At 37.8% G+C, this 13,866-nt stretch overlaps 1 protein-coding gene across 4 annotated transcripts in view; it reads left to right on the forward strand.

Annotated features, from left to right (window-relative positions):
- LOC128703202 (uncharacterized) overlaps positions 1-12,062 on the forward strand; it is a gene marked incomplete at its 3' end in the record, with an annotated part of 32,405 nt that extends 20,343 nt beyond the window's left edge. For all 4 annotated transcript variants that reach the window (XM_070103427.1, XM_070103429.1, XM_070103428.1 and 1 more), the window contains 2 exon segments: positions 39-189; positions 11,918-12,062. In XM_070103427.1, coding sequence (XP_069959528.1) covers positions 39-189; positions 11,918-12,062 — 296 coding nt within the window.
- Between the last annotated feature and the right edge of the window lie 1,804 nt (positions 12,063-13,866).

Raw genomic sequence — 13,866 nt, forward strand, 5'->3', positions numbered from 1 at the left:
GGTTTGTAAGAGGTTTTAATGTTCAATAATTTTTCCAGCTTGGGTCTTGTAAATATGACACGAGATAAGCTAAGTCGCGATTGTTCTGTGGTGCTGGAAGACATAGGAGGTGTTGCAAATGCAAGATACCAAACTTTTTTGCCACCAAGTAGTTCTAACAGTGTGTCCATGAATACCATCCTTAGTGAGGTGAGATACTTGACAGTAAAAAAAACTAAATTAAAATACTTAATGTTATGCAGTATTTTTGTGGCAGTATACAGAAAATTACTTGGAAATTTCATTCATTATCTATCAGTGCCTTAAAAAAAAATTTTATTAATTTTTTTATTATATTTTATTCACAATATTGTAGTTATTGTTTTACATCATAAAATCAAATGTGGTACGCCTCTTAAGTCTATTATACTGAGTATATGTGTGTACCTCTTTGTTTAGAGCTGTGAAAATATTCTAATATAATTATTTTGAAATTTCTTGTAATCAGGGGAGATTATTTCTTGGCTTCACAAAGTCAGAAGGGTCCTTGTGCATATTTCTTGCATGGTTTTGTCAGCTTTTTTTTAGTGTTCTTATCAGCTATACTCTAGAAAGACAACCTATGTAGTGCTCTTGATTTCAACCTACTGATTTTTAAATGGCATTTAGTATATAACTTGATCAGTCTTATGTAAGAGGGTATACATATATTTCAGTTTAAAGGAATCTTAGAGTTTTACTTTTATATTCAGTACTGTATATATCAGGATATGAAAATATCCTGGAAATGGGAAGTAAAATGCCTGCACTTTAAAGGAGGGGTTTGGGATATTGGCAGTTTGGAGGGATATGTTGTGTATCTTTATACGTATATGCTTCTAAACTGTTGTATTCTGAGCACCTCTGCAAAAGCAGTGATAATGTGTGAGTGTGGTGAAAGTGTTGAATGATGATGAAAGTATTTTCTTTTTGGGGATTTTCTTTCTTTTTTGGGTCACCCTGCCTCGGTGGGAGACGACCGACTTGTTGAAAAAAAAAAAATATATCAGGATTTGAGTCCTAGAGGTGGGAAGTACAGTGTGTGCACTCTGAAGCAGGGGTGGGGATATTTGCAGTTTTGAACTGTAATATCAGTGTCCCTCTGGGAAGATAGTGATGGAGTGAATGATAATGAAAGTGTTTCTTCTTTTTTAGGTCACCCTACCTTAGTGGGAGATGGCCAATTTGTTGAAAAAAAAATCAGTATGGCCACACCGTGCCCATACTGGCACAGTGTGGCTCATTTGGTCTTTCATTGTGACTCTTGAGACAATATCCAAATTTGCTTCCTCAGAACCTATTTTCCCAGTAATCAGAGATGCTCTCCCAAGCCACAATATTTCATATCTTGTATATTTTTAAAATTGAGAAGGAAAAATGTTACTCAGATGAATTCCTCTTTTTTCCCCTCACTTCCATCCCTTTTAACTTTTCCCCTCACATTCTCTCCCTCCCCCACTCTCACTATCTTTCCCCTTCCATATGACTGAATGCATTATACATATAGTCTCCACCATCTCACTGATAATTGAAAGTACTAGATGTTTGGGCATGTAGCAGTGGGAAGGAGTGGTGTGGGCATTGCATGGGTAGGATATGAGGGTAGATTAGGGCTAGTACAGTTAAACTGGGCAGAGGAGAGAGAGAAAGAGAAGGCATTCCCCCTTGACCCTACGGCCACCTATCAGGAGCCATGACCTTTCCCTTCCCTGTCTTTGTAGCAGCCTGCCAGCCTTTGAGACTCGCCTCATCCCAGGTACTTTTGAGTTGAGGTCTTGTTTGCAGGCTCCAGAACAACCTGCCTTACCAACCATCCCTTAGTTGTATGCCTCCTGCCAACCACTGAGGTAATGGATAGTGTAAATGATAAATCAGTAGTTTTTAACCAGTCTTTGCCAAACAAACATGAACTCTACACAAATGCATAAAACACATACAAACATATCAATGAGTTTGGTAAAAGCTAAAGGAGAAAACCCATTTATAATTCATCTTGACAAAATTGTTATTTTATAAATTACAGCTATTTACTAATTGCTACTTAAACAAGCATGAACTCTCCATACATGCATAAAATCAACATAGATAAACTCTGTCCAAGGAAAATTGTTTTATTACAAAAAATTTGTGAATATATGTAGTGATTGCATATGCAAAGCAGTGTTCATTAGTCATTAATTGGTTCCAAAGCGCAGCAATTATAAGTCTGATTATCATAAGTTAGGGACCTGCCATATTGATAATTGAGACACTTGGGCAACATTTATACACACACATGCCATATTGTTTCATTATTGCTGCACTAAATGATCATGAAAGTCTCATGTGACTCACGGGCCACACCACCACATATATACAGTATGTGGACAACATGTAAGGAGGGATGATGGTGTTGCAGTTTGAAAGGACATCTGAACTGTAATATCAGCACACGTTTGGCAAGATAATGATTGACTGAATGATGGTGAATGTGATTTTTCTCTCCTTGCCTCAGTGGGAGATGGCCGGTGTATAAAAAAATAAAATATTTATGAATAGGTGTTTGGCATATAAGAATAAACATTAGGTACAAAAATCAGCTGTTGTGTATTTAATGAATATAATTATGCAGCAGCGAGGAGACGGTTGGAGGCAGCGGAGATGTCCTGTTTAAGGGCAATGTGTGGTGTAAATATTATGCAGAAAATTCGGAGTGTGGAAATTAGGAGAAGGTGTGGAGTTAATAAAAGTATTAGTCAGAGGGCAGAAGAGGGGTTGTTGAGGTGGTTTGGTCATTTAGAGAGAATGGATCACAGTAGAATGACATGGAAAGCATATAAATCTATAGGGGAAGGAAGGCGGGGTAGGGGTCGTCCTCGAAAGGGTTGAAGAGAGGGGGTAAAGGAGGTTTTGTGGGTAAGGGGCTTGGACTTCCAGCAAGCGTGCGTGAGCGTGTTAGATAGGAGTGAATGGAGACGAATGGTACTTGGGACCTGACGATCTGTTGGAGTGTGAGCAGGGTAATATTTAGTGAAGAGATTCAGGGAAACCGGTTATTTTCATATAGTCGGACTTGAGTCCTGGAAATGGGAAGTACAATGCCTGCACTTTAAAGGAGGGGTTTGGGATATTGGCAGTTTGGAGGGATATGTTGTGTATCTTTATATGTTTATGCTTCTAGACTGTTGTATTCTGAGCACCTCTGCAAAAACAGTGATAATGTGCGAGTGTGGTGAAAGTGTTGAATGATGATGAAAGTATTTTCTTTTTGGGGATTTTCTTTCTTTTTTGGGTCACCCTGCCTCGGTGGGAGACGGCCGACTTGTTGAAAAAAAAAAAAATTATGCAAGACCTATATTCCTGGTAAAGGTGGGTCTTAGACAGGGATGCGTAATGTCACCATGGTTGTTTAATATATTTATAGATGGAGTTGTAAAAGAAGTAAATGTTAAGGTGTTCGGGAGAGGGGTGGGATTAAATTATGGGGAATCAAATTCAAAATGGGAATTGACACAGTTACTTTTTGCTGATACTGTGCTTATGGGAGATTCTAAAGAAAAGTTGCAAAGGTTAGTAGATAAGTTTGGGAGTGTGTGTAAAGGTAGAAGGTTGAAAGTGAACATAGAAAAGAGTAAGGTGATGAGGGTATCAAATGATTTAGATAAAGAAAAATTGGATATCAAATTGGGGAGGAGTATGGAAGAAGTGAATGTTTTCAGATATTTGGGAGTTGAATTGTCAGCGGATGGATTTATGAAGGAAGAGGTTAACCATAGAATTGATGATGGAAAAAAGGTGAGTGGTGCATTGAGGTATATGTGGAGACAAAAAACATTATCTATGGAGGCAAAGAAGGGAATGTATGAAAGTATAGTGGTAGCAACACTCTTATATGGGTGTGAAGCTTGGGTGGTAAATGCTGCAGCGAGGAGGCGGTGGAGATGTCCTGTCTAAGGGCAATGTGTGGTGTAAATATTATGCAGAGAATTCTGATTGTGGAAATTAGGAGAAGGTGTGGAGTTAATAAAAGTATTAGTCAGAGGGCTGAAGAGGGGTTGTTGAGGTGGTTTGGTCATTTAGAGAGAATATTGATTTTGTATGAGTGAGGTGAAAGTGTTGAATGAAAGTTTTTTTTGGGGGGAGGGGGGTTCTTTCTTTTTGGGTCACCCTGCCTCGGTGGGAGACGGCCAGCTTGTTAAAAAAAAAAAAAAAAACAATGCAAGTACGTCCAACAGATAGTAGACATTAAATTCCAAAAATTGTTTGATAATTTGGAATGGCAACTTCTTAAAGATATAAATACTGTATGAATACACCATAACATAACAGTGTATTGATGAAAAAGAAGTAGAATAAACTGAGCAGTGACACGGTGGAAGTGGACTTGGTAAATAGATATGACAGCTGTTTCATGTTAGTCAGTTGAAAGAGACAGGACTTGGAGCTAAAACTATATTCCCTCTCCCCTGCAAATGCATTTAGGCATCTACATATACATACTTTATTGTGGATAACTAGAAGGATGGGTGAAGGGCTTGAACTGCAGTCCTTAAATTGACAGTTTGACACTTTACTGTCTTGGCTGCGTGGGCTTCTAGTACAGTAATTATGATGCCTTCCTATTAGAAGCTCAGACAGCTGAGACAGTCGAGCGTCGGGCTATCAATTTATGGACTGCAGTTCGAGTCCCTCGTCCATCCTTCTGTTTATTGATTAACAGTTGTTTATTACAACTTAATCCAAGCTCATACTCTATTGTGTATGACCTTTGGAGGTTTAGTGCTTAGTTTTGATTATAATAATATTGAGTAGGGGAATAGAGAGCAGTGGAAGGAATTAAAATACAGTCTTCAATCATATTATTTTATTCATAGGGAAACACTAAACTAGTAGGACTCTTAGAGCTCATCGGTAATCAGTTGTAGTCCAGGGAAAGAGAGAGAGTGGCTCTAATTCCTAGAATCAAGATACCTCCCATGAAAGGTTGTTATGCTTGGCAATGTAATTTTTAAGTGCATGTAGTATTAATATTCCTTATGAGGTTAAGCTAAATTTAGCAGACACACTAGTGAATAACCAAGTTATGCTAGGCAATGTTAACTTTTAAGTGTATGTAGTATTAATATTCCTTATGAGGTTAAGCTAAAGCAGACACACTAGTGAATAACCAAGTTACCCTGGCATTTTTGCTGACTGAAAAATCTGCCAGAAAACATTTCCATGGCTTATTTCATGTGACTGAGGTAATGTGTTTTTTTTTTTTTTTTTTTTTTTTTAATTTCAAATGGATATTCTTTTAGCATTCAAATAATTGAGAATCAGATGGCATATTGTTAAGAATAGTGAACAAAAGACAGGTTACAAAACCAGCTTTTATTGAGACAATGTTTCAGACTTGATAAAACTACAGAGCTGAAATATTGTCCCGGTATAAGCTAGTTCTGCAACATGTATTGTTTCTTTGTAATTATGAGATATTTGATGATCATATTTATCCCAGGTGTGTATAGAACCTCGATAATTCATCAAAAAATTCTCACAGAAATCAACAAATAAATTTTCAGTGTTTGTGTATACATACATACATACATATAAATACAGGTGCTCCTCGACTTACGATTGGATTATGTTCCGACAAACCCATCATAAGTTGAAAATATCGTAAGTCGAATATGAATACATGATAAATAAATAAATAACTACTGTCACTGCTGACTTGTTAAAAAAAAAAAGTTTATCCTGTCATTGAATGTACAGTACTGTACAGTACAGATGTGCATCACTATTGCACCATCGTAAAGTTGAAATATCGTAAGTTGAACCATCGTAAAGCAAGGAGCATCTGTACATACGTACTGTACAGTACAGATGTGCATCACTATTGCACCATCGTAAAGTTGAAATAACGTAAGTTAAACCATCGTAAAGCAAGGAGCATCTGTACATATGTACTGTACAGTACAGATGTGCATCACTATGGCACCATCGTAAAGTTGAAATATCATAAGTTGAACCATCGTAAAGCAAGGAGCATCTGTACATATGTATGCAAATAAACCACAGGAGTACAAATAGAGTTTATTTACATACTCTAATCATCACTTTGTGACCTTACTTCATAATTATGTATAAAACAGTTGAAAAATATTAGGATGTCTGTCTCTTGAGAATTCTGCTGATGACCCTTATAAGGCAGGGATTAAGGTCATCATCTCCAAGCATAAACTCTTCCTAGAGCAGGTGTGCAGTGCTGATGAGACTGCCTTCTCCTGATGACGGGTGACGGAGATGACTGGCTTCACAGCTGTGCCGCAATGCCCCAGGATTCAAGATAAGTAAGGACCAGCATAAACATCCTGGGGTGTGAGAACGCAGCCTCGTTTGCACATAATCCACCTGTGTATGTTTAAAAAGTACATATGTGGATCATCCTATGCCAGTGTATAATTTTATCACACCTGTACATGTCACACATGCTTTTTCTGGGTCATCTGTGAATTATCGAGGTTCTACTGTATATTCAGCAATTCTCTTGTTTACATTTGGATGGCACAAGCATAATTTTCTATGAAATACTTTCATGCTTTCATTTGTTTTCCAGTTTTATACCTACAGAATTCAAAATACAGTTGTAATGCATATTTAAGCATAATTTAGCTTTAATTTATTGTATACTGGTTGAATCACATGTTGAATTTATCATGTAACTTAAGGTTCAAGCAGTTACTTATTTGCAGAATTTGTGATAATCAAATTATCTTGTGGATTCCTTAGCATTTATTTGTAAATGTTGGAACTTTTCTGTTCCAAATTTGATGATTTAGTGTACAGTGACATGTTACCTGAAGTATTTTTGGGGGGGGAGATTCTGCCAGTGCCAATGAACTTTTAATTATCTGTTTGTAATTAAAATTTTTGAGTTTGCCAAGGAGAGAAGAGGGTAAGCTGTAGCCTTTGGTACTATTTCTTTAATACTACTTAAATGACTGACACGATTCAGTTGTGTCGTGTTTGTTTGTGAATCCCCTGTAAGGAATCCACTTCCACTGCGTCATTTCTTAGCTCGTTCCACTACTGTTCTTATATTAAAATCCCTGATACATTTGTGACCCATTTGGGTGTGTAATTGTTAACAATGCCATATTATTATTGTATCCCTGATAAAGAGCCTATCCTTGTCTACCTCCCTTATTTTTTTTTTTATTAACACGTCGGTCGTCTCCCACCAGTGTAGGGTGGCCCGAAAAAGAAAAACTTTCACCATCATTCACTCCATCACTGTCTTGCCAGAGGCACCCTTACAATATAGTTATAAAACTGCAACATTAACAACCCTCATTCAGAGTGCAGACAATGTACTGCCCATCTCCAGGACTCAAGTCTGGCCTGCTAGTTTCCCTTCATAAATGTTAACTTGTTCACACTCCAACAGCATGTCAAGTCCTAAAAACCAGTTGTCTCCATTCACTCATATCTAACGCAAGCATGCTTGCTGGAAGTCCAAACCCCTCACACACAAAACCTCCTCTACTTCCTCCCTCCAACCTTTCCTAGGCCGACCTCTACTCTACCCCACCTTCCCTCCACTACAGATTTATATGCACTCGAAGTCATGGTATTTTGTTCCACCCTCTACATGTCTGAACCACCTCAACAGCCCCTCCTCAGCCCTCTAGATAATAGTTTTGGTACACCTCCTCCTAATTTCCAAACTGTGAATTCTCTGCATTATATTCACACCACACATTGCCCTCAGACATGAGATCTCCACTGCCTCCAGCCTTCTGCTTGTTGCAATATTTACCACCCATACAAGAGTGTTGGTATAACTATACTCTCATACATTCCCCTCATTGCTTCCATGGACAAAGTTCTTTGTCCCCCACAGACTTCTAAGTGCACCACTCACCTTTTTTTTACCTCGTCAATTCTATGATTCACCTCATCTTTCATAGACCCATCTGCTGACACATCCACTCCTAAATATCTGAATACATTCACCTCCTCCATACTCTCTCCCTCCAGCCTGATATCCAATCTTTTGTTACCTAATTTTTTTGTTATCCTCATCACCTTACTCTTTCCTATATTCACTTTCAATTTTCTTCTTTTACATACTCTACCAAACTCATCCACCAACCTCCTTTTCCCAGCCTCATAATGTTGGTTTTGCTTGGGTTAAATTCCAGTAGCCTTTTATTTATTTGACCACTTCAGAATTTGGTCCAAATCTTCCTGTTGCCTTCTCTTGTATGCTTTAGTTTGTATTCTCTTACTTTTGCATCTTGTACAAAACAAAAAAAAAAATATAGGCAGGAGTTAATTCCTTAAAGTCATTAATATACAATATGCAAGAAACAGTAACTTTTATGAAAGGATTCAGGGAAACTGGTTAGCCAGACTTGAGTCCTGGAGGTTAGAAGTACAGTACAGTGGACCCCTGGTTAACGATATTTTTTCATTACAGAAGTGTGTTCAGGTGCCAGTACTGATTGAATTTGTTCCCATAAGGAATATTGTGAAGTAGATTAGTCCATTTCAGACCCCCAAACATACACGTACAAACACACTTACATAAATACACTTACATAATTGGTCGCATTGGGAGGTGATCGTTAAGCGGGGGTCCACTGTACTTGCACTCTGAAGGAGGGGGTGGGGATATATTGCAGTGTTTGAACTATAGTATCAGCGATGATGGTGATGAAAATGTTTCTTCTTTTTGGGTCACCCTGCGTCAGAGGGAAACAGCTGATGTATTAAAAAAAAAAAAAAAGAAATGATATGGATTCACACATTGATTCTCTTGAACTCTAGTTATTCTTCCTGTCCTCATGCTTCATCCCTTACAATGACTTTTCTGTTATTCATATATTCCTGTGTCAATATTACTGACTTTCCTTTTAATACACTTCAGCCTTTCTAATGTTTGTGTTTCTTCATTTTCACAACATCTTATCTGGAACAAGTGGGGTCTGCAGGCCAATTTTAGGATTTGCTTGCTATGGGTTCGAACCCCACATGTTCCGTGGTTTGTTCGCAATCATGTCATTGTGATTTTGTGAGTTGTTGTATCTGGGTTGGTGCACATTTGTCAGTCACTTCTAGATGAACTATTTTACAATTAGCTGGGAGGTTTGTCCTAAATTCATTGTCTTATTAAGCTTATGCTAGAAAATGCCCCAGTAATCCATGGTTACTTTTCTTATTCATCATTGTCCTCAATTCTCAAATTTCTCTTTAATTAAAGACAACCTTAAAATAATGATTACCCCAAACTTCTGAAGTTTTCACAAGGTTGTGGCGCCCTCAGTGGAACATACACACTTGAGAGACCTATGGCATGCACAAAAATTGGCTCATAAATTGAGGGGCCACAGAAAATGAATGCTAGAACTAGGCCTTATACCACAAGGGGAGCAAAGAACAAGAGGAGACATGAGCACAGCTTACAAAATCCTATGTAACAAAAACAAGGTAGCTTGGTTGGAAAACACATTCCCAAATGTGGAATGAACTAAGTAATGATGAACCCATGCCTAAGAAAGCATGTTAAGAAACTGAAGAGAGCGCAGAGGTATGCAACGAGAATAATTCCAGAACTATAGGGTATGAGCTACAAGGAGAGACTATTGGAATTGAATCTAACAACATACAAAATATTCAGAGGAATGAGTTGACAGAGATAGACTATTTGAGGGTGTGAAGTAGGTAGTTGGGGACACAGCTGGAGTTAAAAACACAGATGAATCCCAGGGATGTTAGGAAGTATTTCTTCAGTCTTGGTAGTTGGGAAGTGAAATGTCCTCAGTGGGGAAGTGGCGGAGGCAGACTTCATACACAGTTTTAAGAGCAGATATAATAGAGCCCACAAGGCTAGGAGGGAGTAAATCTGGGAAGTGGCAGGTTGCAAGGTGGGGCCAGGAGCTAAGGCTCGACCCCAGCGCAACCCCGTATAGATAAGTACGATCAAAAAAAGTTAATACAGGGATTTAAAATTAAATATGACAGAGCTCAATCACCAGTTGAAAAGTAAGAGGCTAGACCAAGAGCTTGAGCTCATCGAATATGAAATTACAAATTCGGAAGACATATAGAGAGGAATAAAAAGTAGCATATTTAATAGGTAGAGATGTGGTTCCTCAATTAGCAAGAGTTGTCTGATTTCAGGGAGGGTGACACTAACCTTAGCTGTTCCATCCCTTTTAAGATGTAATTTGGTATCTTGTTAAGCTTACTACTACCACCATCACTTGACTGGTTGGTACACAACTGGTCCAAACCTAAGAGGAAGCCAGTAGGCCTACTGTAATATTCTTTTTTTTTATGAATTGAGATTGCATTGCCTATAAACCAATTAATGTACAATATGATGTACTAGATAACACTGTACAGTGAAACTAGGCAAGATTAAATCTAGCTTTTGAATGATCAGAAGAAAGTGCGACACAGACAAGTCACACTGAACCAAGATAATAATGATCTGGTTACCCTATAACAATTCTCTTTTGTACAGGACAAAAAATAATACAATGCTCAATGCATAAACCAATTATTGTGGCAAATATTCCAAGCTAAATGGATAATTTCTGTTTAATATTGAGAATTAAATAAGTCACAAATTTCATTTTTGATAAATAAAACGTATATTTAAATATTGCTGGATAGAATCCAGTTAACAAACTAGGAATCAAGTTTTTCACAAATTTTATAATTTTTATATAAAAGTAAAAATGCCATTTATGAGGAAAAAAATTCTTTTTGAAGTTCAGTAAAATATGAAGGTAATATGTTAATTATAGAATAATTTATACTTGAAATTTGAGAAAGAAAGAGAGAGAGATTTTTGGATTAAGATGTGTGGCATCTGCTGTCCACTATGAGTCATAAATCAACTCAGAGAGTATCAGGATGTACAGTGGACCCCCGCTTAACGATCACCTCCAAATGCGACCAATTATGTAAGTGTATTTATGTAAGTGCGTTTGTACATGTATGTTTGGGGGTCTGAAATGGACTAATCTACTTCACAATATTCCTTATGGGAAAAAATTCAGTCAGTACTGGCACCTGAACATACTACTGGAATGAAAAAAGTTCGTTAACCGGGGGTCCACTGTATATTATAATGAGATTGCAAGTTGCAAAAATCTGTCTGTCCTTCTGTAACTAATAAGTCAGTTTCTTCCTTTGAAGTAAGATGTTGCACAGAAAAATCTGTGCATCACAGTTATTGCACATATTGACAGCAACCTCTCAATTTAACAAACCTCAGTTTAATGGACTTGGAGATTACAGGACAAATCTGCTAGGTCAGTTGATTCAGCAACAGCAGAAAACATCTGTTGGTTACAGAATTGTCTGTTATTGTTACAATCACAGCTAAACAATCTGTCCACCACAATCACCATTTACCAGCCACCCGTTCTTCCTTATTAGTCAGTTAAATCGAGGCTTTACTGATATTTGCACTTCTCTTTGTAACTTTATCACTTGTTCTTAGAAAATTAATTTAATTATGCTTTTGTGATCAGAATGGAATGATATTCAAGCAGAGGAAGAAGAGCGAAGACTTAAACTATTTCTGCTCCTTTACTAAATTAATAAAGTTGTTGTAACACCAGAGAATTCAATTACCGTATTTTATGGCATTGAAGATGTTACTGTTTCCCATAATAAGTCTCAAAAATTTACCCAGCGATTTGCAGGCCGAAGTATCACTTATCTCCTTTTCCAAAATTTAGCCAGTTAGAATTGTGGGGGGGCGTCCTTGACACCGGAGCGTCTTGTTCGCTGTAAAATATGGTAATTCAGTTCCTCATTAGATAGTGAAGGTACATGAGCATCACTGGAGGCATTCAGTTGCATCTTAATCATTTTAATAATAAAAGTATTGAATTAAGTTTCTGTTTTTCTTCAGGTTTCTGAGCGTTCATCTGGGCTAACTGTAGCCATCAATGAGCATGGAGAGATCGTCAAAACTGCTCCGGGAAATGTGCGAACAATAGACGTGGAGGAACCAAAATCTAGATCAGGAATATCAAAGGACCTTGTCTGTAACACTTGTAAGTAATGAAATGCTCGGTAATTCTTATGTCTTCTGACATGCTTTGTAAGCTTTATTCTTTTAGCCTTTTCTCTATACAGGCATAACTCGCTAATACGTTGGGTTAGGTTCCAGACAACCACCATAAGGCAAATATCACCTTAAAGTGAATCACAACCTTTTTTTCATTTGCCAGTGCATATAAAAGCTTAAAAAATGTTTACACTAACACTTATTAAGTACACAATAGTGCTATGCCTAAAAACTATGCACAAGTGCTGTAAACAAAGTGAGCATGGGTAACAAAATGGCACCGGTCAGCTGATATGCACATCACTGAAAATAATAAACATGAATATAAGTTACCATCCTGCCAAGTGAGTGTAAAATGGAAGCCTGTAATTGTTTTACATGATGGCAGGATTGCTGGTGTCTTTTTTTCTGTCTCATACACATGCAAGATTTCAGGTATGTCTTGCTACTTCTACTTACCCTTAGGTCACACTACATATACATGTCTTCTTCCTTTCAACAAACTAGCCGTATCCCACCGAGGCAGGGTAGCCCAAAAAGAAAAACGAAAGTTTCTCTTTTTAAATTTAGTAATTTATACAGGAGAAGGGGTTACTAGCTCCTTGCTCCTGGCATTTTAGTCGCCCCTTACAACACGCATAGCTTACGGAGGAAGAATTCTGTTCCACTTTCCCATGGAGATAAGAGGAAATAAACAAGAACATGAACTAGTAAGAAAATAGAAGAAAACCCAGAGGGGTGTGTATATATATGCTTGTACATGTATGTGTAGTGTGACCTAAGTGTAAGTAGAAGTAGCAAGACATACCTGAAACCTTGCATGTTTATGAGACAGAAAAATGGACACCAGCAATCCTACCATCATGCTGGTGTCCATTTTTCATGCTGGTGTCTACTTTCACCTCGTACATAATCACTGTCTTTGCAGAGGCACTCAGATACAACAGTTTAGAAGTCCCTCCATACAGTCAATATCCCAGACCCCTCCTTTAAAGTACAGGTATTGTACTTCCTATTTCCAGGACTCAAGTCCGGCTAAATCTAATAACCAGTTTTCCTGACTCCCTTCACTAAATATTACCCTGCTCACACTCCAACAGCTCGTTAAGTCCCAAAAACCATTCATCTCCATTTACTCCTATCTAATACGCTCACACATGCTTGCTGGAAGTCCAAGCCTCTCACCCACAGAACCTCCTTTACCCCTCCCTCCAACCTTTTCAAGGATGACCCCTACCCCTCCTTCCTTTCCCTACAGATTTATATGCTCTCCAGGTCATTCTACTTTGATTCATTCTCTCTGAATGACCAAGCCACCTCAACAACCCCTCTTCAGCCCCCACACTCCAAATTCTCTGCATAATATTTGATGGTTTTCTTTATCTTTTTAGTAAGCTATACGGGAAAAGGGGTTACTAGCCCATTGTTCTCGGCATTTTAGTTGACTTTTACAACACACATGGCTTATGGAGGAAAGATTCTTATTCCATTTCTCCATGGATATGAAATGAAAAGCACTAAGAACAAGAACTATTAAGATAAAATCAAAGAAAACTCAGATGAGTGCATATACATAAACGTGTACATGTATGTGTGGTGTGACCTAAGTGTAAGTAGAAGTAGCAAGACGTACCTGAAATCTTGCATGTTTATGAGACAGAAAAATGACACCAGCAATCCTACCATCATGTAAAACAAATACAGGCTTCCTTTTTACACTCACTTGGTAGGATGGTAGTGAAATGCAAAATTAGCTAGATAACAGGGATATCTTGATACTCCTACTTACA

The sequence above is a fragment of the Cherax quadricarinatus genome, chromosome 85 (genome assembly GCF_038502225.1).
Source record: "Cherax quadricarinatus isolate ZL_2023a chromosome 85, ASM3850222v1, whole genome shotgun sequence".
In the NCBI taxonomy this organism is placed as follows: domain Eukaryota; kingdom Metazoa; phylum Arthropoda; class Malacostraca; order Decapoda; family Parastacidae; genus Cherax; species Cherax quadricarinatus.